This window comes from Macadamia integrifolia, chromosome 13 (assembly GCF_013358625.1).
Source record: "Macadamia integrifolia cultivar HAES 741 chromosome 13, SCU_Mint_v3, whole genome shotgun sequence".
NCBI lineage: Eukaryota > Viridiplantae > Streptophyta > Magnoliopsida > Proteales > Proteaceae > Macadamia > Macadamia integrifolia.
The window spans coordinates 22510347-22537658 of NC_056569.1; the positions used below are offsets into that span (position 1 = coordinate 22510347).

At 38.4% G+C, this 27312-nt stretch overlaps 2 protein-coding genes across 2 annotated transcripts; both read left to right on the forward strand.

Moving 5' to 3' along the window:
- The first annotated feature begins 11968 nt into the window (after window positions 1-11968).
- LOC122059105 (arogenate dehydratase/prephenate dehydratase 1, chloroplastic-like) lies at window positions 11969-14387 on the forward strand. Its single transcript, XM_042621799.1, has 4 exons — window positions 11969-12472; window positions 13827-13894; window positions 13978-14070; window positions 14157-14387. Exons 1-4 carry the CDS (start codon window positions 12187-12189, stop codon window positions 14385-14387), a joined length of 678 nt encoding a protein of 225 aa, XP_042477733.1. The 5' UTR covers window positions 11969-12186.
- Window positions 14388-18939: 4552 nt separating this feature from the next.
- Window positions 18940-26874, forward strand: LOC122058609 (arogenate dehydratase/prephenate dehydratase 1, chloroplastic-like). Its single transcript, XM_042621240.1, has 10 exons — window positions 18940-19594; window positions 20946-21013; window positions 21097-21189; window positions 21276-21476; window positions 21943-22023; window positions 22119-22214; window positions 23489-23566; window positions 23651-23740; window positions 23828-23895; window positions 25236-26874. Exons 1-10 carry the CDS (start codon window positions 19309-19311, stop codon window positions 25336-25338), a joined length of 1164 nt encoding a protein of 387 aa, XP_042477174.1. The 5' UTR covers window positions 18940-19308; the 3' UTR covers window positions 25339-26874.
- Window positions 26875-27312: the final 438 nt, after the last annotated feature.

Genomic DNA, 27312 nt, shown 5'->3' on the forward strand with positions numbered 1-27312 from the left:
AGTTACCCAAAGTTTACTTACATTTCTATCTCTAAGGATTTCCATGCCAAGGATCTTCTTAGCGGCACCAAGATCCTTCATCTCAAATTCAGCACTCAACAAAGACTTCAAACAGACTATATCATGTTTGTTCTTTGTAGCAATGAGCATGTCATCAACATAAAGCATCAACAAAATAAGGAAATTATCACTTGACACTTTATAATAAAGACAACTATCATACTCACTTCTTGTGTAGCCAATCTTCATCATGTGAGAATCAAAGTGCTTGTACCACTGCCTAGGAGATTGCTTAAGGCTATAAAGTGACCTCTTAAGCAGACAAACATGGTCTTCCTTTCCTTACACCTTGAAAACTTCAGGCTGCTCCATTTAAATCTGTTCATCCAAGTCACCATGAAGAAATGCAGTTTTCATATCAAGTTGTTCAAGTTCTAAATCATACATGGCCACTAAAGCAAGTAGTACCCTGATCGAAGTGTGTTTCACCACTGGAGAGAATATTTCATTGTAGTTTATCCCCTCCTTCTGTGCATAGCCCTTGGCTATAAGTCTGGCCTTATACCTTTCACGCTCCTTTTCAGATGCTATCTCTTTCTTACGAAAGACCCATTTACACTCAATGATTTTTCTTCCCTTGGATTTTTTCACAATCTCCCAAGTCTTGTTCTTCTGTAGAGATTTCATTTCCTCTATCATAGCTGTCATCCATTTATCATGTTGTGCATCATTCAAAGCATCATGGTAGGAAGATGGATCACCTGTACCAACAGTGAGGGCATAGGCAACCATGTCCTCAAACCCGTATCTCATAGGTGCTTTGTGAGTACGCTTCCCTTTACCCTTTGCCACAGTATATGGAACTTCTACTGCTTCATGTTGTCCTGGTAAGTCATTTGATAACTTATTCTCTCTTGTTGTTTCTAACTCACCTAACTCCATTTGCACAGTAGAACCTTCTTTATTTTCATCAACTGCTTGTGAATTGTAATTTGACTTCACTATATGAGACTCATCAAACACATCTCTGCTAACCACAACTTTCTGTGAACTTGGATCCCACAGCTTGAATCCCTTTACACCTTTCTTAAAACCAAGAAAGATACACTGCTTAGACTTTGAGTCTAAATTGGAACGTTGCTCACTCTCAACATGCGCATAGGCTGGATAACCAAATATTTTTAGAATAAAATAATCTATTGGTTTTCTTATCCATACCTCTTCAGGAATTTTACAATCAATCGCCTTTGATGGAGACCTATTGATGAGGAAACATGCCATGTTCACTGCTTCTGCCCAAAATCTCTTGTCCAACCCTGCATTCAGCCTCATACTCCGAGCTCTTTCTAAAAGTGTTATGTTCATCCTTTCAGCTACACCATTTTACTGTGGTGTCTTTGGAACCGTGAAGTGATGTGTAATCCCTTCAGCTTTGCACAATTCTAGAAACGGCTTGTATGTGTACTCTCCTCCATTATCTGTTCTCAAGTATTTAATTTTGTTTCTTGTCTTCCTTTGTTCCTCAGCCTTCCATTCCTTAAATTTAGTGAACACCTCACTTTTATGCTTCATGAAATAGATCCAGATTTTCCTTGAATAATCAACAAAGGTCACGAAGTATTCTGCCTCACCTTTAGATTTTGTTGTTGAAGGACCCCATACGTCATTATGTACATAATCAAGCACCACTTTACTCTTATGTTTTGTAGTTTTGAAACTAACCTTGCACTGTTTCCCAAACACACAATACTTGCAGAAGTTCAGTTTACAAGTTTTTACTCTCTTTAACATTTTCCTTTTATGAAGTTCCATCAATCCTCTTTCTCCCATATGCCCTAACCGCATATGCCACAGATAGGTATCATCTATATTAAATACTGCATCTGTAGTCACAGATGCTCCGCCTATAACTGTGCTTTCTATGAGTCTGTATAGATTTCCTGCTAGCTGTCCCTTCATGACAACCATTACACCCTTAATAACTTTAAGAACTCCACCTTCTGCTAGGTACTTGCAGCCATTTGAGTCAAGCGCTCCCAAAGATATTGAGTTTTTCCTTAATTCTAGTACATGTCTCACATCTGCTAAGGTTCTTACTATCCCATCAAACATCTTGATTTTGATAGTACATATCCCAATGGTCTTGCATACAACATCATTCCCCATTAGGATAGACCTACCATTATATAGTTGATATGTATCAAACCAATCCTTATGTGGACACATGTGATATGAACATCCGAAATCTAAAATCCAAGAATCAGAAGGTTGATTCTTACCTGATGATATAAAGAGTACATCTCCATCATCTCCATCTAAACTGTCAGCCACGCTAGCTTCTTCAGATGCCTTATCTACATCTTTCTGCTTTAAGTCCGCCTTCCTCTTCAAGCACTCTATTTTCAGATGACATTCCTTCTTGCAATAGTAACAAGAGACCTTTGTCTTTGCCCCTTTTGATTTCGATCGACTCTTCCCAGATCCCTTCTGATTTGATCTCCCTCTTTCCTGCTCCTTATCACCTCCGAAAAGACCTTCTCCTTGAGATTTCGTACTACTGGCCTTCTTCCTTGTATCATTGGACATGAGGGCAGCTACGACTTCATCCATCTCAAGGGTCTCTTTTTCGTACAAGAGAATCATTACTAGGTGATCATATGATTCTGGAAGCAACGACAGCAATAGTAACGCCTTGTCTTCATCCTCGATCTTAACCTCCAGGTTTGCAATTTTACTTATGATCTGATTGAACATGTTAAGATGCTCTAATAGATCTGTACCTTCCTCCATCTGTAGAGAATACAATTACTTCTTCACGAACAACTTGTTCGTTAAGGACTTCATCATGCAGATGCTTTCAAGTTTCGCTCATAACTGCGATGCAGATTCGATACCCACAACATATTGTAGGGCATCATCAGAAAGATTTAATCGAATAGCACTTACCGCCTTTTCCTCTATCTCTTCTCAATTTTCGTCAGTAATTTTTACAGGTTTCTTCGACTTCCCCAACAACGTTTTCGTCAAACCCTGCTGTATCAGAAGATCCTTCATCCTTTGACGCCAGAGGGTGAAATTTTTCTTCCCATTAAATCTCTCGATATCATACTTGACATTCGATCCATTCCCTGCCATCGTGATAGTAAACCCTAGAAAACGAAAACCTAGAGCTCTGATACCAATTTGTAGAAACGCAACCCTAAAACGATGCAGAAGATAATGGAAAAACAAAACAAACAATGCACACGGATTTTACGAGGTTCGACAAGGTTGCCTACGTCCCCGGTGAGATGAGATCCTGCTTCACTATCAATAGAGAATAGGGTTACAACGCTCGTCCTCACACACCTCAGTATTGCTTGCATTACAGAGAAATAAACCCTCGCTACAAATATATAGCGAAAAAACCCTAAACCGGAAAGTACACAATTGCCCTCAAATAAAAAAATTCGAGCGGGGGGTTGTGCTCCCCTACACCCCCTGCTATGCAGGAGGGCCTCTTGCCCCCCTTGCAACCCCCACGGCCTACTAACTGGCTAGTGGGACCGCCATCCTGCTTGTCTAGGTGCTGCACCAGTACTCCTTGGATTAAACTGCGACAGAATACAAGACATCATACACCAACACCCACCCCCTCTTCTATCCCTTCTATCTCTGGTGGCTTTGAGTCACCAACTCTCTTCTCTAATTCTTCCATCCCCACCCCGACCAGAATCAATTCCACTTCCTCTTTTATCCCCCCTTCTTCTGAGGCCGTCGCAACATAGGAGGTCGTTAACCTCTCACCTGCTGATGCACCGGTTGGTTCTGCACCCACGACCGAGACAAACCCTTCCTCCCCTCCCATATTGTTGGACAACTCCCTCTGGAATATGAACACTCCACCTTTGGAACCCACAACCCCTGGTTCATGTCCCTCCCCTAATCTGCCTCCTCTGCCAAAACACTTTTTTGATATCGAACCCACAGCCCCTGGTTCATGTCACTTCCCTAATCCGCCTCCTCTGCCAAAACATTTTTTGGATATCCCTGGCCTTGGATCCTCGCCAGATCTTCAGTTCATTGACACTCCAGGTTTGACCTCAGTAGCGACTGAGGCAGTTCATTATACACCAACCCGTTTATCGACCCCGTCCGCTGCTCCTACCTCCCTTGCTCCCCAGAAACCCTGTAAGGAGGATGAAATTCCTTATTTCAAGTTTTATTGGGCTAAATCTGTGGCTGTGAAACAGTTTATCTTCCAAGCTGGCTCTATCTCACACCACTCAGAACTGGCCCAACCTACCACTCAACCTTTGGACACTGGCCTCCACCATTCTTCCCTTCCACCCCCATCAATCTCACGCAAGAGAAGATGCTCTAGTCAAGACGATCCCGGGGATGAGGATGATCTCCTTTCTTCCATCTCAGATGTTTTGACATCTTCGACCAATCCCGAACTTCTCACATAGAAAATTGCTGAGATCATCGGGGTGAGAAAAGAAGGGGCAGATCCTCCACCTTATAGGGTCTCTAGTCTCTCGCCTACAAATGATAATGTCGAGGGAGACAGTCTTAATGGATGGACGCGGCAAACTACCACAGATCGGGGTAACAGCTTCACTCAATTTTTTCTATTGTTCCACACTGCTCGCTATTTCTTTCTGTGTGTTTCTTGGACTGTGTTTAGCTTGGTTCAAACTTGATCAACGTTACCGTCGCCGTCAGTTTATTCTATTGCACCAAGTTATTGCATCCTCTTGACTTTCAATTGGCTTTCTCATATTCTGGTGTGTTTAATATTCCTAGTAGTTCTTATTTTACTTACTTTTCTGAGCTGTACATATTGGATAGTGTTGCTCTATGTGGTTGGGATGATGGCTTGCATTCCCAAGATCCTGCATTGGAATGTCTGGTCTAAATAACAAAATCATGAAATCTTGTCGGTTAACATTATGCAAAAAACTTAAACCCGATATCATTTTTTTTTATGTGAAACAAAGATTAAAGATCACTCTTCCCATAAGCTCCACCCCCCCCCCCCCCCCAATTTTTTTGATAGTTACCATCGAGAATTGTTTCAAAACAGTGGCGGATCAAAAGGACTTAGGGGGGGTTTGTGGGCTTTGCTATCAAATCATATCAAGTTCTCCACCATCCTTCTGGATCCCGATTTCTTGGCTATTGAATTCGGGAATTGGGTTCTCATTTGCTTATATGCACCCCCCCCCCCCCGACCCTACTCTGAGACTCTCTTTCCTATCCCGATTGGAGATGGTTCTATCTTCTATTTTATTCCTTGTGCTGATCATTGGAGACTTTAATGATATCCTCTACCCTAATGACAAGTTTGGAGGCTCCCCCTTTAAACTCTCAACCTCGGCCACCAAACTTGAATCCATCATTTTCTCTTTCGGTCATGACCTGATCAACATCCCGGGCTGTCCTTTCAGTTGGTCAAATAAACAGAATCCTCCCAAGCTTGTTAGGGAAGCTTTGGATAGGTGTTATGCCTGTTGTAACTGTTTATTTATGTTCCCTGGAGCTACTCTCTCCAAAATTTCCTCCTTTGGGTCTGATCATAACCCAATTTTCCTAGAGATTTCCAAACCTAGTCCAAAACCAAAAAAATTGTTCCTACTTTCAAAATGCCTGGATCTATCACCCTGATTTTCTCTCCTTCTGTCTTACCTCCTGGTCCTCTTTAGATCATGATTATCTCTCTGCCAAACTTGCTTCTTTCGGACGACTCCTTAACAAGTGGAACTGGAATGTGTTTGGCAACATCGAGACACTTAAGTGGAACATATTGTCTGCAGCAGGAGTGGCAGAAGACAACCTTCCACTTGATCAAGGGTCTCTAAGGAACATCGAGAGTGATCTCTCTTGGGTTCTAAAAGCTGAGGATATCTTCTGGTATCAAAAATCCACACCTTTACATCTTTGAGGAGGAAAGAAATACCAAGTTCTATCACACTGTGTCCAAGATTTCCCGTCACCATAACAAAATTGAATCCATTTCCTCCCCAGATGGGTGAATCCTTACCACCCCAGGAGATATAGCTTAGGCTTTTGCCTCCTATTTTGCTTCGGTTTTCACTACCTTCAACCCAAACAACCCCACCTTGTTGAATGCTTATTCCCCCGCTCCCTAAGTGTGAATGACCACAATTCCCATGTGGCCCCCCATCCCCTTGTGAAATTAGGAAAGCTGTCTTCACTATTGCGGCATACAAAGCACTTGGCCAGATGGTTTTCAAGCAATATTTTTTCCAACACTTCTAGAACCTTGTCTGTCCAGATATAAACAAATTGATCACATCCTTTTTTTTGAAGATATCTCTCTCCCCAGTGGTCTCAACCATTGTTAGTTAAAACACGGTTGTCGTTTGTTGTACGTTTAAAACGCGTTTTTTCGTATGCTACTATACAATGAGGGGAAAAAGGGGAAAATGTTTTAAACACATACCCATTTTTTAAAGGTAAAATTGAAACATACTTTTTAGTAGGGGTGTCAATTCCTAAACCGAACCGGTAAAACCGGCCGGACCGAACCGATAACAACCCGGACCGGACCGGACCGAACCGAACCGAAGCCTTATTGGTTCGGTTCGTTTCGAGTATTGTAACCCCAAAACCAAACCGAACCGCACCGAAAACCGGATGAACCCGAAACCAAACCGAAACCGGCTCAAAACCCGGACCGAAACCGAAACCAAACCGGTAAGAAACCGAAACACTTCAAAATTCATTAAAAAAAATCAAAATTTGAATAGTTTTGTATACATTTGTATGGAAAATCAAATCCAAACTAGACCAAAAACCAAAACCAACCCGGTTACAAATCGATTTAAGAAACCGAAGTTCAACAATTCATCATTTGGTTGTTTCCTAATGGCTCCATACCAGTTTAAAAAACCGATCCAAACCGAAATGAACCTAATAAATCCAAACCGGTACCAACCCGAACCCAAACCGCACCGAAGCCGACACCGGGCCGAAACCGATAAATCCTTAATGGGTTGGTTTCGATCACTTCCAAACTCACACCGAAACTGGTGGAACCGGACCGAAACCGCACCAACCCGGACCGTTGACACCCCTACTTTTTAGAAAGGGCAAAAACAAAAAACAAAAAACAAAACAAAACAGAATGCCGTTCGATAGGGTTTATTTTTTCCCCATATCCTCCATTCCTCCTAACCCTTCGTCCCTACCTCTCCGTCACCCTTCGTCCCTACCTCTCCGTCGGTGACCGTGATTCAGAGCTTAGTTTTTCCGCATCCTCCATTCCTCCTAACCCTTTACCCTTCTTCTCCGTCGGTCCTCTCCTACATCCGTGAGAAGAAGAGGCGCACAGTGAACAGTGAAGTAGCAGGTCGAACTGTCCAAGTCGAACCGTCAAACCGTCGAAGTAGAAGTACCAGTAGCTAGCCGTCGAAGTAGCACCGTAGCAGTTGACAGCGGAATTGAGTAGCAATCTAGAATTTGAGATTCGAGACTCGAGAGCGGCGCAGCGGAAAAAAGGTAGAAGTCATTTGCTCAGATTTCAGATTTTAGAAATCAAAATCTGAATTATTATTTTTATTTCTTCTTATTGGTTTTCTCTCTTCAATATTCATCTCAAAATCCTTCTTCTTGGTTTTCTCTCTGCATTTTCTGAAACACCATACACTTTTTTATTTTTTCAAGTGGTAAATCTTAGTTTCTGAGTTCATTGATGCTCTGCTTCAACTCATCTATCTGCTGGCCCATCTCATCTTATGATTATGCTATCTAATCAATTGCTAACATATGGCATTATGATGATACTTCACTTGGCTTCGCAATATGGCATTGCCAACATATTCCATGATTATGCATGATTTAATCCAAAATTTGGTGGAAGGTCTATTTAATCCAAAATTTGGTGGATGCTATATTTGGATGATATATGCATGAATGTTTGATGTTGTTGTGGTTTAGAATTTAGAACATTAGATGCAGGTAATAATCTCTCAAATTACATGAGTATATTGTCTTTTTTTCTTGTTTTGTTTTTTTTAAAACTACACGTTTAATATTCGTACTGTTCGTTTTCATCCATTTGCCATTCCTTATTTTTTTTACCATTTTTTTAACCATACCATTCATCATTTTTAATCTGTTTAAAGCCCGTACTATACGTCTCTATTTTTTTGTCGTTCCTGTTTTGACTAACAGTGGTCTCAACCACACCCTCCTTTGCCTGATACCAAAAACACCTAACTCTTTCCATGTGGAAGATTTTCGGCCTATTAGTTTATGCAATGTTGCATATAAATTTATTACAAAAATTCTGTCTACCAGACTTCGGTCTCTTTTGAACCGATTTATTTCTCCCTTTCAATCTGCTTTTGTTCCTGACCAACAAATTTCTGATAATATCATCATTGCCCAGGAGATTTTTCACTACCTAAAAACCTCTAAAGCCAATCCAGGGTGGGTAGCTCTCAAATTGGATATGGCCAAAGCTTATGATAAAGTTGAATGGGGCTTTATTAGAGGTGTTTTTGACTTCCTAGGCTTTGGTGAGAAATGGGGTGACTTAATTAGCTATATCCTTTGCACCTCGTCTTTTTCAATTAAACTAGGGGGTTCTGCTTACTCTCTCTTTGAACCCTCTAGAGGACTTAGACAAGGGTGCCTTTTAAGTCCTTTTCTGTTTATTTTAGCTATAGGTCTTTCTAGACTATTAGCTCGTTATCAAGATCTGAATTTTTTCAAAGGAATCAAAATTGCTGGAGGTGCCCCAAAAAACACTCACTTGTTTTTTGCAGATGATACTTTTATCTTTTGTCGAGCTTCTTTGGAGGATTTGAATGTAATCAGGGCCATTCTCGAGTTGTTCTCGAGTATATCTGGACTTTCCATCAATCCTGCCAAAAGTAGCATTGCTTTCAGTTCTAATGTTCCTTTTGAGCACAGAAGATCAATTTGTAACCTAATGTGTATAGCGGAAATGAACAACTTCTCTACCTATCTCGGCACTTTTCTCTACCATAATAGCGGTAAGACTACCTACCTTCAACATCTGGTTAATAGAGTGGGTAGGAAACTATCCCAATGGAAGGCCAATTCCCTTACCTTTGCGGGAAGGGCTATTTTGATTCAATCGGCACTCATCTCAGTTCCATCATACCTCATGTCGACCTTCCTTTTACCAAGAAAAATCTGGACAAGGCTAGACTCTATCTATGCTAGATTTTGGAGTGGGGATGATCTTGATCACAAGTAACTTCACCTTATTAGCTACAAAAAAATCTACCAACCAAAAACTTGTGGTGGTCTGGAATTAAGTCTTCTGAAGTTCAAAATAAAGCTCTTATTTGTAAGCTTGGCTGGAGACTTATGACTTAACCTAATTCCTTATGGGCTAGAATTTTGAAAAGTAAATACTTTCCCAATAGGAGTTTATTTCACCCTACAATCATCAAGAAAAAAGGATCGTGGCCTTGGAATACTTACAATGGTCCTCCCTGGCATACTCCAATGGTTTGCCAAAATCATTGGTAATGGTTAACAAACAGACATTGAATGGGAACCATGGGTCACTCCAATGAGAGGAATCATGGGTACTGCTTTTCCCTCCATTCCTGAATTCCTTAGGAACAAAAAGGTAAGTAACCTCCTCCTCAACAACAATTGGAGTATAGATCTTCTTGTTTCCTTTTGACCTTTGCATGTTGTTTCTTCTGTTGCCTCTATACCTATTAGGGAGCAAGAAGATCAGTAGAAAAGCAAACTTTTAAAATCGGGTGCCCTAACCACTAAGCTAGCTGCAAGGTTTCTAAATAATGGAACATTTACTAATAATATTGGATTTTCCAACAGGTGTTCTTGCTCATATCTATGCTCACATTGGTGACGCATCTTCTGGAAAATCCAAATTCATCCAAAATTTAAACTATTTTTCAGGTGACTTGCCCATGGCAGATTGCTAACAGGGGATGCGTTAAGCAAATAGGTCCCTATGGAGAATACCTGCGTCTTTTGCAACTCCGATACAAAAACCCTTTGGCACCTCTTTATTTCATGCGAGTTCTATTTGGGCAGCCTGTCCTTTGGGTTTGAATACTACGGCCCTACAGGGTCCCTTTATCCAACTTCTTGCTATGTATTTTTTCAAATCCAACAGTTTATCTCGATAGGACAGGAATCACTTCTTCATTCATTTTATTATCTTTTGCTATTATATCTGAGATCACAGGAATGACATAATTTTCAGGAAAGGAAAATTAAACCCACATAAAATCCTGGGACCGGCCTCACAATGGCCATCTCATCATAGGCACCATATGCATCAATATACCCCACAAACCCAACCCAATGCATATGAGTACTCCAATCACACAGACCAAATTACAATTGCCAAACCATTATCACAGAATGAGAATATTTTAATCTGCACCCTAGCATACTACTCAAAACGAAATATAATAAGTTCGGTTGTAGGGTTTTTACGAAGAAACAGAAAACTGCTACTAATAACGGATTATTTACTGGTAGGAAACAAAATATGGATGGAATGTGACTGAAATTTGGACCAACTCAGAGATAATCAAACTTCTCTCTTTTGATTTGCATAACTTTTTGTGGCCTCTCAGTTTAGTTCCTAACTTTTTGAATGTATACAGATCAATGAACAATGTACTGTGTAGGGTTCTACCTCACACAAACCAGATTAACCACTTTGCTTCCATTGCAGAAGCAACACTGGCAAATGGTAGACTAACCGTTGCCACTTTTGTAAAAGTTGTAAATATCTAAATGCCTATCTCTTTTTTGTTTGTTTTCAAGTTAAAAAAAAATAGTTGTAGTATTATTATAATTTTCTTGGTAAAATAAATTATACATTTTTTTCTATCAACATGCAATGATTGATTTATACAAGTATCTCTCTTCAGAAATTCAAAAAAAGAAAAAAACGATTGTATTCCAACCATAGATTTCGGTATTGGTATCGGTGATACTCGATCACTTTTTTGCCCTGCTTTTTGAGAAAAAAAAAAGTATATTTTTTTTATTGTTTACCCCTAAAATAATACGAATAATTAATCTGGATCATTAGATATTGGGTATTGGTCTCAGCCAATACAGATATGGTACGGCCAATATTGATATTTGAAATCATGATTCCAATTAGGGGTGTCAATTCTGAGCTTGCACCAGTAGGTTCGATCAAGCCTGACATGTTTACGGCTTAACTTGGACTGACTAGATTAATAAACGTGTCGAGCTCAAGTCTAACATGTTTATTAAACTGGCATTCACAATGCAAGTACCCAGTCTATTGGTTGCCCAAACCAACACGTTTATACGCCTGGCTGGAACCAACTCATTATAGCCCAACCTAGTCCAATCCCCTTTAATACTAGATAAAGTACCTAGTTTGCCACTACTAGTAAAATACTAATTAAATTTTCTTATATTTGTTTTGTAATAGGATTTGATTTAATTAACCTTTGTTTTGTAAGTTGTAAGGTTCATAATTTCTTCTTTTTTTCTTTTTTTTTTTTTTTTGAAAATGACCATAACCTCATTTCATTTCTCGCATTTGTTAAAGATTTGCGTCACATATTTCTAGGCCTTCAACCTACTGAGCAAAAGAATTTTAAGATAAACACGTTAAAACCTGTTTGGAGCCTATTTAGACTTAAATAGTCTGTAGTCCGGTTAAAGCCTCTTTAAGGAACCTTGATTAAAGTCTAACACTGATCAATTAGATTATAAACTGTACCATGCTCTCCCAAAATTAGACTTATTTACTTAAATTGGTATTCACGATACAAGGCTTTTAAGTGGTCAAGCAACTTAAGCCCAACTGGGCTCGATCGGGTGACACCCTTAAATCCAACGCTCCTCACCTAAAAATAAATCAAAATAAATCAAAAAATAAAAATGAAAAATCATTTCAACGCCGTGATCGCGTTTGTGGTGGTTAGAACCTACAAACTACTTCTTTGGTAACAGATACTCCAAACCTCGAACAATGAAATGATGAACGGCTGAACGCTATCTGGTAGGGAAAACGTGTCGCCAAGGATCTGTTCACCTACTTCTCTTTCTTTTCTTGCCCTTGAATCGGCAATCTCTTTCTACCCAAATGAAAGAGATCGAGTCTCTCCATTAGTCCATTGAGATAGGTTTAGTCTGAAACTGTATTTTGTGAACCAACACTTGTCTGTAATGGCTTCTAAGGCTTTTGCTGTTTGGGGATCTTATGTTCCTCACGTGGGTAGGGGAGATTCAGGCTCTAGGCGTGCTTGGTTTGCTTTGAATTGGAAGAGGGACACTGAGAGGAGCTGTAAATTGAGATGTTTTGGTGTTTCCGGAGATTTGTCTGCTCTTCTGGCTACAGAGCCTACTGAAGAAGAGAATCGGGCGTTGCCAACGGTTGAATTACAGCGGTTGATTGATCAGTATGAAAATAATGAGCCTAGAAGATCACAAAAGGATATGAACTCTCTTCCAAGTGGGTTATATTATATCTGTTTCTCCATTATTTAAGTTTATTTTTTATTTTCTTTGATTTTTTTAAGGGTAGAAATGGTTTTGTCGTTTTCCATTACGATTTTAATATAATGTACTTACCATGTCAGGGACCAAGTTCATGATTCATTTATGAATTATGATCTTCTGTTGTAATTTTGTGAATTTTGTAGTCTTGAAATCTCTGTGGTATTAGAGATCTTGTTTGCTGGGTTCTTCTCCATTAGACAAGCTATGGGCTTGTGAAGAGGATATCGTTTTTCCCTTCTATATTAGTTTATTTCTCAGCCAATCCTATATAACTACTTGCCTTCTATATGAGTTTATTTCTCTAACAATCATATGTAAATACTTGCCTTCTATATGAGTTTACTTCTGTGCCAATCCTATCTAAGCACCATGACATGTTAGTCCAGTTTATTAGGCTTTTATCTGTTAGTTTGGTAAGATCTTTCTCTCTTTTCTGTATGTAGTTTGGTAAGGTGGAATGTAGATGTATAATCACTTGAATGGTCTTCCATGTTTTCTTGGTTTGACTGTCATCATAAAGGGTGGTTTATGGTTTGTTGTCGGCCGAAGATAGGAGTTTTACCGTTATTCAATGGCAAAAGTTCTTGAAAAAAATCATACGATGATTAATTCATACTACCGTAGTATATGGAGTTTATGAGATATGCCCTGCCACCGGAGGTGTTTATAGTCTTACACCAAGAGTTGTCTGAGAATTACACCTTACTAGGAAATAGAACATAGCTGGCATTGACAGCAAGGTGAGCCAATGTGTGCAAGGAAAGTGCCTTATTACAGGCATTTATTTTTGCATATCTAGGCATGTCTTCCATGTTACAGTTATATATCTGAGCATGGCTTCCGTGAAACATAAGACAATTCGTCAGCTTGGGCATCAAGGTATGCCTTGTCTCCTAGTCTTGCCAAGTATGAAATAGTGTGTGTGGGTGGGTGGGTGGGTTGGGGGGAGGGGGTTGCATCTGGTAGTCAATCTTAATAATAGTACGTTGTTGGATGGAGACAAGTTTCAGATCCTGGTCTTCATTACAAACCATAATAGCAAATTGCCATCTTTATGTTGGTATTGGTTCATATACCATCTGAATCTTCAGAAAGAGCAGGGATCCCCTTGGCTGTCTTTTGAGTTTTGATTTATTGTCATTGCCATGAATTCTTTAATGAACTTTCACCATATCTCATTCATGGTTATGATGCACTTTTCGTATGTATCGGTGATCAAATGCTTGCATTTTTTTATAAGGATACTAATATTTATTGAACCTTTATTTATTTACAATTCAATGTTTTGATCATTTCATGAATAACAGGACCATTATCTGTAACCAATCTTTCCTCTTCAGCAAACGATGGCTCGGAGGTGCGCGTAGCATATCAGGTATGCTGTTCTTTTTACACTATTGCATTACAATGGCCTTCAGTTGCTTTTGATTGTTACATTTGTTTTGTAAACTGATGCAGGGGGTACCAGGTGCATATAGTCAGGCTGCTGCCCTCAAAGCATATCCCCAGTGTGAGACTGTTCCTTGTGATCAGTTTGAAGATGCATTCAAGGTTCAATTAGATGCCACTGTGCAGGGCTTGCACTATTGAATACATTCCCGTCATTTCAGCTTAATATAATTGATTCATGTTTGCAGGCAGTTGAATTATGGCTGGTTGATAAAGCGGTTCTCCCCATTGAGAATTCCTTAGGTGGGAGCATCCATCGCAATTATGATTTACTTCTTTGCCATAGGCTGCATATTGTGGGTGAGGTGCAGTTAGCTGTTAACCACTGCCTGGGACTACCTGGTGTGAGAAAGGAGGAGCTAAAACGTGTTTTAAGCCATCCCCAAGTTAGTCATTTTTTCTTTCCTCTTCCCCCATAATTCTTCCATCTATTGAAAGAGGAGTGAAAAAAAAACTGAAAAAAAGAAATTGATTTTGGAGTTCCGTCTTCCCAGTTTCGTTCCATTTTACAAAAAAAAAAAAAAAAAAAAAAAATTCCCGATAAAAATCTGAAATTTTAAAACAACATTTTTTCGTTTTAAAACTGCGTTTTGACACAGAAACTGAAATTTTCGTTTTTGAAACGAAACGATGTTTCTGGAACAGAAACGATACCAAACGGGCCCTTAGTTTCTGAGTTCATTGATGCTCTGCTACAACTCATCTATCTGCTGGCCCATCTCATCTTATGATTATGCTATCTAATCAATTGCTAACATATGGCATTATGATGATACTTCACTTGGCTTCGCAATATGGCATTGCTAAAATATTCCATGATTATGCATGATTTAATCCAAAATTTGGTGGAAGGTCTATTTAATCTAAAATTTGGTGGATGCTATATTTGGATGATATATGCATGAATGTTTGATGTTGTTGTAGTTTAGAATTTAGAACATTAGATGCAGGTAATAATCTCTCAAATTACATGAGTATATTGCCTTTTTTTTTGTTTTTTGTTTTTTTTTTTTAAAACTACACTTTTAATACTCGTACCGTTCGTTTTCATCCATTTGCCATTCCTTATTTTTTTTACCATTTTTTTAACCGTACCATTCATCGTTTTTAATCTGTTTAAAACCCGTACCGTATGTCTCTATTTTTTTGTCGTTCCCGTTTTGACTAACAGTGATCTCAACCACACCCTCCTTTGCCTGATACCGAAAACACCTAACTCTTTCCATGTGGAAGATTTTCGGCCTATTAGTTTATGCAATGTTGCATATAAATTTATTACAAAAATTCTGTCTACCAGACTTCGGTCTCTTTTAAACCGATTTATTTCTCCCTTTCAATCTGCTTTTGTTCCTGACCGACAAATTTCTGATAATATCATCATTGCCCAGGAGATTTTTCACTATCTGAAAACCTCTAAAGCCAATCCAGGGTGGGTAGCTCTCAAATTGGATATGGCCAAAGCTTATGATAAAGTTGAATGGGGCTTTATTAGAGGTGTTTTTGACTTCCTAGGCTTTGGTGAGAAATGGGGTGACTTAATTAGCTATATCCTTTGTACCTCGTCTTTTTCAATTAAACTAGGGGGTTCTGCTTACTCTCTCTTTGAACCCTCTAGAGGACTTAGACAAGGGTGCCTTTTAAGTCCTTTTCTGTTTATTTTAGCTATAGGTCTTTCTAGACTATTAGCTCGTTATCAAGATCTGAATTTTTTCAAAGGAATCAAAATTGTTGGAGGTGCCCCAAAAAACAAGTGACTTGTTTTTTGCAGATGATACTTTTATCTTTTGTCGAGCTTCTTTGGAGAATTTGAATGTAATCAGGGCCATTCTCGAGTTGTTCTTGAGTATATCTGGACTTTCCATCAATCCTGCCAAAAGTAGCATTGCTTTCAATTCTAATGTTCCTTTTGAGCACAGAAGATCAATTTGTAACCTAATGGGTATAGCGGAAATGAACAACTTCTCTACCTATCTCGGCACTTTTCTCTACCATAATAGCGGTAAGACTCCCTACCTTCAACATCTGGTTAATAGAGTGGGTAGGAAACTATCCCAATGGAAGGCCAATTCCCTTACCTTTGCGGGAAGGGCTATTTTGATTCAATCGACACTCACCTCAGTTCCATCATACCTCATGTCGACCTTCCTTTTACCAAGAAAAATCTGGACAAGGCTAGACTCTATCTATGCTAGATTTTGGAATGGGGATGATCTTGACCACAAGAAACTTCACCTTATTAGTTGGAAAAAAATCTACCAACCAAAAACTTGTGGTGGTCTGGAATTAAGTCTTCTGAAGTTCAAAATAAAGCTCTTATTTGTAAGCTTGGCTGGAGACTTATGACTGAACCTAATTCCTTATGGGCTAGAATTTTGAAAAGTAAATACTTTCCCAATAGGAGTTTATTTCACCCTACAACCATCAAGAAAAAAGGATCGTGGCCTTGGAATAGTCTTACAATGGTCCTCCCTGGCATACTCCAATGGTGCGCCAAAATCATTGGTAATGGTTAACAAACAGACATTAAATGGGAACCATGGGTCACTCCAATGAGAGGAATCCTGGGTACTGCTTTTCCCTCCATTCCTGAATTCCTTAGGAACAAAAAGGTAAGTAACCTCCTCCTCAACAACAATTGGAGTATAGATCTTCTTGTTTCCTTTTGACCTTTGCATGTTGTTTCTTCTGTTGCCTCTATACGTATTAGGGAGCAGGAAGATCAGTAGAAAAGCAAACTTTTAAAATTGGGTGCCCTAACCACTAAGCTAGCTGCAAGGTTTCTAAATAATGGAACATTTACTAATAATATTGGATTTTCCAACAGGTGTTCTTGCTCATATCTATGCCCACATTGGTGGCGCATCTTCTGGAAAATCCAAATTCATCCAAAATTTAAATTATTTTTCAGGTGACTTGCCCATGGCAGATTGCTAACGGGGGATGCGTTAAGCAAATGGGTCCCTATGGAGAATACATGCGTCTTTTGCAACTCCGATACAGAAACCCTTTGGCACCTCTTTATTTCATGCGAGTTCTATTTGGGCAGCCTGTCCTTTGGGTTTGAATACTGCGGCCCTACGGGGTCCCTTTATCCAACTTCTTGCTATGTATTTTTTCAAATCCAACAGTTTATCTCGATAGGACAGGAATCACTTCTTCATTCATTTTATTATCTTTTGCTATTATATCTGAGATCACAGGAATGACATAATTTTCAGGAAAGGAAAATTAAGCCCACATAAAATCCTGGGACCGGCCTCACAATGGCCATCTCATCATAGGCACCATATGCATCAATATACCCCACAAACCCAACCCAATGCATATGAGTACTCCAATCACACAGACCAAATTACAATTGCCAAACCATTATCACAGTATGAGAATATTTTAATCTGCACCCTAGCATACTACTCAAAACGAAATATAATAAGTTCGGTTGTAGGGTTTTTACGAAGAAACAGAAAACTGCTACTAATAACGGATTATTTACTGGTAGGAAACAAAATATGGATGGAATGTGACTGAAATTTGGACCAACTCAGAGATAATCAAACTTCTCTCTTTTGATTTGCATAAGTTTTTGTGGCCTCTCAGTTTAGTTCATAACTTTTTGAATGTATATAGATCAATGAACAATGTATTGTGTAGGGTTCTACCTCACACAAACCAGATTAACCACTTTGCTTCCATTGCGGAAGCAACACTGGCAAACAGTAGACTAACCGTTGCCACTTTTGTAAAAGTTGTAAATATCTAAATGCCTATCTCTTTTTTGTTTGTTTTCAAATAAAAAAAAAAAATAGTTGTAGTATTATTTTAATTTTCTTGGTAAAATAAATTATACATTTTTTTTCTATCAACATGCAATGATTGATTTATACAAGTATCTCTCTTCAGAAATAAAAAAAAAAAAAAAACCGATTGTATTCCAACCATAGATTTAGGTATTGGTATCGGTGAGTCTCGATCACTTTTTTGCCCTTGCTTTTTGAGAAAAAAAAAAGTATATTTTTTTATTGTTTACCCCTAAAATAATACGAACAATTAATCTGGATCATTAGATATTGGGTATCGGTCTTAGCCAATACAGATATGGTACGGCCAATATTGATATTTGAAATCATGATTCCAACTAGGGGTGTCAATTCTGAGCTTGCACCAGTAGGTCTGATCAAGCTGACATGTTTACGGCTTAACTTGGACTGACTAGATTAATAAACGTGTCGTGTTCAAGTCCAACATGTTTATTAAATTGGCGTTAACGATGCAAGTACCCAGTCTATTGGTTGCCCGATCGAACCAACACGTTTATACGCCTAGTTGGAACCAACTCATTATAGCCCAACCCCCTTTAATACTAGATAAAGTACCTAGTTTGCCACTACTAGTAAAATACTAATTAAATTTTCTTATATTTGTTTTGTAATTGGATTTGATTTAATTAACTTTTGTTTTGTTAGTTGTAAGGTTCATAATTTCTTTTTCTTTTTTCTTTTTTTTTAAAATGACCATAACCTCGTTTCATTTCTCGTATTTGTTAAAGATTTGTGTCACATATTTCTAGGCTTTCAACCTACTTAGCAAAAGAATTTTAGGATAAAAACGTTTAAAACCTGTTTGGAGTTTATTTAGACTTAAATAGGTCTGTAGTCCGGTTAAAGCCTCTTTAAGGAACCTTGATTAAAGTCCAACACTGATCAATTCGATTATAAACTGTACCATGCTCCCTCAAAATTAGACTTATTTACTTAAATGGATATTCACGATACAAGGCTTTCAAGTGATCAAGCAACTCAAGCCCAACTGGGCTCGATCGGGTGACACCCTTAATTCCAACGTTCCTTACCTAAAACTAAAACAAAATATATCAAAAAATAAAAATGAAAAATCATTTCAACGCCGTGATCGCGTTTGTGGTGGTTAGAAACTACAAACTACTTCTTTGGTAACAGATACTCCGAACCTCGAACAATGAAATGATGAACGGCTGAACGCTATCTGGTAGGGAAAACGTGTCGCCAAGGATCTGTTCACCTACTTCTCTTTCTTTTCTTGCCCTTGAATCGTCAATCTCTTTCTACCCAAATGAAAGAATCGTCCATCTCTCGAGTCTTCAGTCTCTTGACACCAATCTGGCATAGTCTTCAACCGAAAAGCCCACTCCACCAGCCGTGACTTCTCTGCCATTTATTCTTGCTCTCTGGGAAATGCCGTACGGGGTTGAGTTGTGTTCTTCCTCTCTGGAATGAGAAAGAGAAACACCATCGAGTCTCTCGATTAGTCCATTGAGATAGGTTTCGTCTGAAACTGCATTTTGTGAACCAACACTTGTCTGTAATGGCTTCTAAGGCTTTTGCTGTTTGGGGATCTTATGTTCCTCACGTGGGTAGGGGAGATTCAGGCTCTAGGCGTCCTTGGTTTGCTTTGAATTGGAAGAGAGACACTGAGAGGAGCTGTAAATTGAGGTGTTTTGGTGTTTCCGGAGATTTGTCTGCTCTTCTGGCTACAGAGCCTACTGAAGAAGAGAATCGGGCGTTGCCAACGGTTGAATTACAGCGGTTGATTGATCAGTATGAAAATAATGAGCCTAGAAGATCACAAAAGGATATGAACTCTCTTCCAAGTGGGTTATATTATATCTGTTTCTCCATTATTTAAGTTTATTTTTTATTTTCTTTGATTTTTTTAAGGGTAGAAATGGTTTTGTCGTTTTCCATTACGATTTTAATATAATGTACTTACCATGTCAGGGACCAAGTTCATGATTCATTTATGAATTATGATCTTCTGTTGTAATTTTGTGAATTTTGTAGTCTTGAAATCTGTCTGTGGTATTAGAGATCTTGTTTGCTGGGTTCTTCTCCATTAGACAAGCTATGGGCTTGTGAAGAGGATATCGTTTTTTCCTTCTATATTAGTTTATTTCTCAGCCAATCCTATATAACTACTTGCCTTCTATATGAGTTTATTTCTCTAACGATCATATGTAAATACTTGCCTTCTATATGAGTTTACTTCTCTGCCAATCCTATCTAAACACCATGACATGTTAGTCCAGTTTATTAGGCTTTTATCTGTTAGTTTGGTAAGATCTTTCTCTCTTTTATGTATGTAGTTTGGTAAGGTGGAATGTAGATGTATAATCACTTGAATGGTCTTCCATGTTTTCTTGGTTTGACTGTCATTATAAAGGGTGGTTTATGGTTGGTTGTCGGCCGAAGATAGGAGTTTTACCGTTATTCAATGGCAAAAGTTCTTGAAAAAATCATATCATGATTAATTCATACTACCGTAGTATATGGAGTTTATGAGATATGCCCTGCCACCGGAGGTGTTTATAGTCTTACACCAAGAGTTGTCTGAGAATTACACCTTACTAGGAAATAGAACATAGCTGGCATTGACAGCAAGGTGAGCCAATGTGTGCAAGGAAAGTGCCTTATTACAGGCATTTATTTTTGCATATCTAGGCATGTCTTCCATGTTACAGTTATATATCTGAGCATGGCTTCCGTGAAACATAAGACAATTCGTCAGCTTGGGCATCAAGGTATGCCTTGTCTCCTAGTCTTGCCAAGTATGAAATAGTGTGTGTGGGTGGGTGGGTTGGGGGGAGGGGGTTGCATCTGGTAGTCAATCTTAATAATGGTACGTTGTTGGATGGAGACAAGTTTCAGATCCTGGTCTTCATTACAAACCATAATAGCAAATTGCCATCTTTATGTTGGTATTGGTTCATATACTATCTGAATCTTCAGAAAGAGCAGGGATCCCCTTGGCTGTCTTTTGAGTTTTGATTTATCGTCATTGCCATGAATTCTTTAATGAACTTTCACCATATCTCATTCATGGTTATGAAGCACTTTTCATATGTATCGGTGATCAAATGCTTGCATTTTTATATAAGGATACTAATATTTATTGAACCTTTATTTATTTACAATTCAATGTTTTGATCATTTCATGAATAACAGGACCATTATCTGGAACCAATCTTTCCTCTTCAGCAAACGATGGCTCGGAGGTGCGCGTAGCATATCAGGTATGCTGTTCTTTTTACACTATTGCATTACAATGGCCTTCAGTTGCTTTTGATTGTTACATTTGTTTTGTAAACTGATGCAGGGGGTACCAGGTGCATATAGTCAGGCTGCTGCCCTCAAAGCATATCCCCAGTGTGAGACTGTTCCTTGTGATCAGTTTGAAGATGCATTCAAGGTTCAATTAGATGCCACTGAGCAGGGCTTGCACTATTGAATACATTCCCGTCATTTCAGCTTAATATAATTGATTCATGTTTGCAGGCAGTTGAATTATGGCTGGTTGATAAAGCGGTTCTCCCCATTGAGAATTCCTTAGGTGGGAGCATCCATCGTAATTATGATTTACTTCTTTGCCATAGGCTGCATATTGTGGGTGAGGTGCAGTTAGCTGTTAACCACTGCCTTCTGGGACTACCTGGTGTGAGAAAGGAGGAGCTAAAACGTGTTTTAAGCCATCCCCAAGTTAGTCATTTTTTCTTTCCTCTTCCCCCATAATTCTTCCATCTATTGAAAGAGGAGACCAAGTTATTTTGGTAGAATACAGCTTAGTTGTATCCCAGAATATGATCTGAGGCTTGCAACAGCAGCCTCTCAATCTTGGCTGTCCAAGTTCTGAAGGTTATGGAAGTCATTGGATGTCTCTTAGCTTGATATTGGTCCCATCAGATTTTCCCCGTCTCTTGAAAGAGCTATTTTGGGGTTAACTGTTGGAGTTGGAATGAATAGATTATGTTATGGTTGGGTAAATGGTTCACAGATTGGATCATATTAAGTTGCAGTCCATCTGATTGGTCTTCAACATTCGATGGCTAGCTTATACGAGTACATGCTCCTATTGTGTGGATCCCACCTTAGGCAGAGTCTACTAAATAAACATCTTCTTCATTGTGAACTTGAAGTGTTCTTACAATTTGAAATTGCTTTGCAGGCGCTTGCTCAATGTGAGAATACATTGAGCAAGTTGGGTGTTGTCAGAGAAAGTGTGGATGATACCGCTGGTGCTGCTCAGGTTGTGTATCAATGTCTATTTCCATAATTGCTTCAGTTTAACTACATTATAGCCTGAGGTTGTTGTGCTTACTACTCTGAGAACTTTTGGGCCAGTTTGTAGCTGCAAGTGGCCTGACAGATACTGGAGCGGTTGCAAGTGCTCAAGCTGCTGAGATCTATGGGCTTAACAAACTTGCAGAAAAAATACAGGTATGGTTTTTGTCAGCTATTCCCATGGCTTGCTTATCTATCTGTGGGTTTTTTTTTTAATTGTTGAAATTGTTGAAAAGAGAGGTGATTCCGTTAGTAATGAAAAGGTTGGTTTATACAACCTATTGCCCTCCTCTCTATTTGCCTGTTATTTTGGCCTTTTTTTTTTCATAATATAATTTTATTAATATGATACAACCACATCATAAACCCAATAACTAATCATCATATCCAGCCATAAAAACCACTAGCCTTCATTGCTAGTTTCAAAGATTGCGTACATTTTCATATCCTTTAGCCGCTCTGCAAATCTAATATCCCAGACCTTTATATATGCTGCAGTTCAAATGATCCCTTTATTCCATAGTTCATAAACTTCAGACCCTACTTTTACATCAACGTCCAAATTACCAACTTTCTCTATAACCCCTAGTTTTATATTGTAGCAATCCGTAGACCCTACTCATAGAAATTATTGTGATTGAGCCTATCGATCCCAGAACCCCAGTTGTCTTTCCATATTGATCAACTTTTGATAAAAAAAATTCGGGTGAATAACTTTTTGATCATTACCTTGTGTAACTTGCTCAAAAGCTTTACTACATATGGTAATTTTATTTTATTTCAGTTTCAGCCAAACTTCTTGGATTTGAATAGCAAAATATGATGGGGATAAGGAATCTATTTGAATAATTTAATTACCATAATTGGCAAGGTTTCAAGTTATTTACGCAATCACAGTTAAAAAAGTTCCATTTTTTCTCTCTTAAATTAATTTCAATTCTGTAAATTTCCCTTTACTTGCAACTAGACGGAGCCTTCTATGTAACTTGTGATTCTTTGCTTTAACAGTGGAATAGTGGGATAATAGTTAGAAGTGGACAGAGGTGAGCTTTGTCCTACACAGGAAGCTATCTATCAAGTTATAGCATTGAATGGTTTTCTAATTGAATCTGAATGTTTTATATCTTCTGGTTTTCAAAATCCTGGATGTGGTTGGAGCTGCATCCATCCAGTATTGTGTCTAGGTACTGTGCTATTTGAGTGTATCAAGAGATCATGGATAATGGGTAAAACAAGGGGTTTGAAGGAAAGAAAGACTAACTATTATCTGTCCTGTATGAATTCTGATATTTCCCATATGTTTTGGGTGCAATATTTAAGTAATCTAGTGAAATTTAAGCATTATTATTATTTTTTTTTTTTCTCATAAAGCTGTGTTGTCTTGTTCATAGCTAATGATGTTTGATTTTCTTGCATAATGCACTGGACAGGATGATCCTCAAAATATAACCCGTTTTCTGATTCTGGCAAGGGAACCTATAATTCCTAGTACTGTCCGGCCCTTCAAGGTAAGATTGCTTCTTTTCTCCCTGTTATTACATTATATTTTTACTTAGACCTTTCAAAGCAGTAATTTCCCTTTCCTTTTACAGACAAGCATTGTCTTCACCCTAGAAGAAGGCCCAGGAGTAATATTTAAAGCCTTGGCAGTCTTTGCTATGCGGGAAATTAATTTGACAAAGGTAACTTTTGAATTAGATTTTGGTTTTGTTTATATCCTGTAGGCGGCAAGCTTCAATAATTATCTTCTCCTTTATATGGAACTACAGATTGAAAGCCGACCACAGAGAAAGCAGCCATTGAGGGTCGTTGATGACTCTAACACTGGGAGTGCCAAGTGAGTGCCATTTTCTTTTGGTTCAGAATCTAAAATACCATAGTTGGACAACATATAAGCTACCCTGCAATAAGTACATATTATACTTTGCTAGGGTATAGTGTGAAAATTTTTGGCTAACAAAAATAAAGAACAGAAAACATTTACCAAAGCCATATAATGTTGGTAATTGATGATCTAGAGTTCATCTTGATTCTAGTGGTATTTCCTGTCCAAAAAACTGTCTGGAGCAGATGCCGACAGTTTTGTTTGGCCAAATGAAAAAAATTCAAGGGTCTGGTTTCTCTGAATGGACACATGTAGAAAATAGGTGATGAGCGCCAATATCTATCACATGGCAAATTAGTTCACGGGACTGAAATTTTTTGGACAGGCTGACCGTGAGGTCCCCTACTCACATTTCACGTCTTAGGCCGAAAGGAGTTAGCCTCATGGAAAACAAAAGTGTTTAAAAATTAAGGACTACCAAAATGGTGTACAGAGATGCGTAGACTACGTTGGGATGCATGAACACACACTGGAGGGTTAATGATTAAGTTTGGGGTTGGAATTTTACATGTGGTCAATCTAGACTGTTCCCTACATATTCAATGGTCAAAAAGGCTGAAATACTGTGGCAAAATTAGGTGTTCTTGTCCACCTATTTTTCTAGACATGCCCAAATAACAAGAATATTGAAGTTTGAAGGGTTAAATGCTCAAGATACTTAACAAAATAACTAAATAAATAAGTACTCATGGTTGAAGTAAGCGAGGCTGATTTCGATTACAATCCAGCTGTTATCAAGATCGGAAGTCATCCGATTCCAATTCGATCGATCAGCACTCGATTCCTTAAATCATGTAAATAGACATGTGTATGACATTAGTTTACCAGTTTACAAATATATAGTTGTGATGTATCATGTATGCATATAATGTGATATCACCCCCAGCCTCTGTTTTCCCCCCTTGTGTGCTGTATAAAGAAGATAGAAGTGTTGGCGTTGGTGTTGTTGGCACACAGGTATCCAGTAGTTACCGTGCAAAATTTCAAAAAATTTACTTTCCTTGTTATGTGGCTGATAAGAGTTGCATATCCAATAAGTACTTTTCAATCTGTGATTTAATTCTGCAATAACTAGTGCAACCCAGTGCACGAGGCTCCCACTACTGCAGGGTCTGGGAGGAGATTTAATTCTGCAATAACTAAACAAAAAATCTCTATTTAATCATCAAGCTTCTTTCTAGTTGCCTCTAGTACAATTTGGAATAGAACAATCTTCCAAGTTTGGAGAAGTTGATCTTTCTATGTGAGATGAGATCCTTCAATACGATCTTAGTGATTATTTTTGGTTGCAGGTATTTTGACTACCTTTTCTATATCGATTTTGAAGCTTCAATGGCAGATCATCGTGCGCAAAATGCTTTGGGAAATCTGCAGGTCTTTGTTTATCATTTCTGATCTGTGGGGGAAATTGTTATCATGCTTTTTACCTATAATTACATCAAGTTGATCTTTCCTTTTAATTGAGCTGCTCTCTCTCTCTCTCTCCCTCTCTCAAATTTTACATTCTAATGTTTACACTTTTCTATGTGTTTGCTGTTACAAATCAATGTTGAAAAAGATGCATGGTGGTGTTGGATTTGTTTTACACTGCAAAAGTATTTTCTCTTTGTTTTATTTGTTCTCCTGGGGAAACTACTAAATTCATCTGTTAACCAATGCTAAAAAAGATGCATGGTGATGTTGGATTTATTTTACTCTGGAAAGTATTTTCGTTTTTTTGTATTTGTTCTCCAGGTGAATTTACTAAATTCATCTGTTGCAGAAAAATGAAATATCTAAACCAGCATATTTTGTCTAATGAAAAACTGACTTTGATACCTATCAAATATCCCTGCTTTAAATGGTAGATCCGTTTGCTGAGAGGAAAATCCTAAATGGGATTTATTGTGTCTAGTGATGGTTGGTCTGTCAATGGGTTATCAGTTGCTGGAATGAGAGAGGGTGTGTTGGGAAAGGAAGAGTGCGGGGTTGCATAATAGATTTTTGCATTAATTGATTTGGCATATAACATACCATGCATATAAGTTTCTAACTTAGCTTTGCTAGTTGAGTGCTGAATTTTATATAATTAGTAAAGTCCTGGGTTATTCCTGACATAATTGGTTAAACCTTGGGCTAGTAAGTGATATGAAACATGGCATACTTGGATCTCTGGCTATAAACCTGGCTTTACTAGGTAATATTGAGTTCTACCAGTCCTTTTCTGGAGGGTTAAATGTTTATGAGTTCAAAGAACCTTTTCGTTAGACAATTTATTGAGAATTAAACCACCCTGTAGTTTCTGAATCACCTTTTAGGTTGGTCTTTATCCACTTTCCGTAGTCTTTTCTCTTCTTTCCTTGTACATTATGTCACAAGGGGAGAAAATACAGCAGTTGGATCTTAAAGTTGTGACGTGTATAGTAGAGATCATTATTGATCTTACAAAGGTTTTTGGCAATAACAGGAGCTGCATTTTGAGTGCAAAAGTAGTAATCAATTGTTACTGAAGCCATGCTTGTCAATGTAGCCTTCTTTTCCTGTTACTTGTCAATATGCTCCTCTACTGGTACTATATGCACAAACCAGCTCTGTTACAGGACCCTTCAGGATCATGTTTGCTAAAACCACAACTAGCTGGTATTTGATGAATTGGGTTACAAACTTCATTTAGGAGCACTTTGTCAAACTCCATGCCTAGGTTTCATCAGTGGTACTCGTGTCATTTCTTTCCTTGCACTCATTGAAATTAAGCATTTTCTTGAATGATGTTCCCTTGTCTTGAGTAACTTATTGTTAGAACTTTGGGATGTAGTTTTCCTTGATTTACAAGAGGCAATACTTGAATGTTGGCTGTAAATAAGAATTTTCTTTAATGTTGTTTGACAATGAGTGATCTTATTATAAGAGAAACAACATGGTCATTAGACTCAGTTTTCTTAATTTTATTTTCCATTTTTTTTTTTTTTTTTTTTTTTTTTTGAAACCCCAGCCCAACCCTAGGTTCGGATGGGATATTTCTGCCTAGGCCCAACCCTTTCGGCTCAAACCAACCCAGTTCGTCCCTGATTGACCCTAACCGTGTGGGGTTGGCCTTGATTAGGGCTGAGCTGGCCTTGATTTTTTCTAGTAGTATGATGAATTAAAGAGGGATTTAGTTACTAAAAATAATATAGGTGTGTGTTGGTGGTAGTATATATTTGTAATTTTTTATAGGGAAAGTCCTGTGCTAACAAAATGCCCAAAGATAGAAAGTACAAAAAGACGACATTGCCCTAACACTCAGGGAGCTGAAGATGTTGGTGTGTGCCCTCTCATTGATCCCGTACACTACTTTCTTACTGTAGTTGGACAAGGTTCTCACCATATGTAATTTTTTTTTTTTTTTTT

Excerpts from the sequence above, each read along its gene's own strand:
- LOC122058609 (XM_042621240.1), top strand. The coding sequence starts at position 19,309 with ATGGCTTCTAAGGCTTTTGCTGTTTGGGGATCTTATGTTCCTCACGTG. Across the intron at positions 23,741-23,827 it reads GGGAAATTAATTTGACAAAG|ATTGAAAGCCGACCACAGAG; the intron begins GTAACTTTTGAA and ends ATGGAACTACAG. Across the intron at positions 23,896-25,235 it reads TCTAACACTGGGAGTGCCAA|GTATTTTGACTACCTTTTCT; the intron begins GTGAGTGCCATT and ends TTTTGGTTGCAG.
- LOC122059105 (XM_042621799.1), top strand. The coding sequence starts at position 12,187 with ATGGCTTCTAAGGCTTTTGCTGTTTGGGGATCTTATGTTCCTCACGTG. Across the intron at positions 13,895-13,977 it reads AGGTGCGCGTAGCATATCAG|GGGGTACCAGGTGCATATAG; the intron begins GTATGCTGTTCT and ends AAACTGATGCAG. Across the intron at positions 14,071-14,156 it reads AGTTTGAAGATGCATTCAAG|GCAGTTGAATTATGGCTGGT; the intron begins GTTCAATTAGAT and ends TCATGTTTGCAG.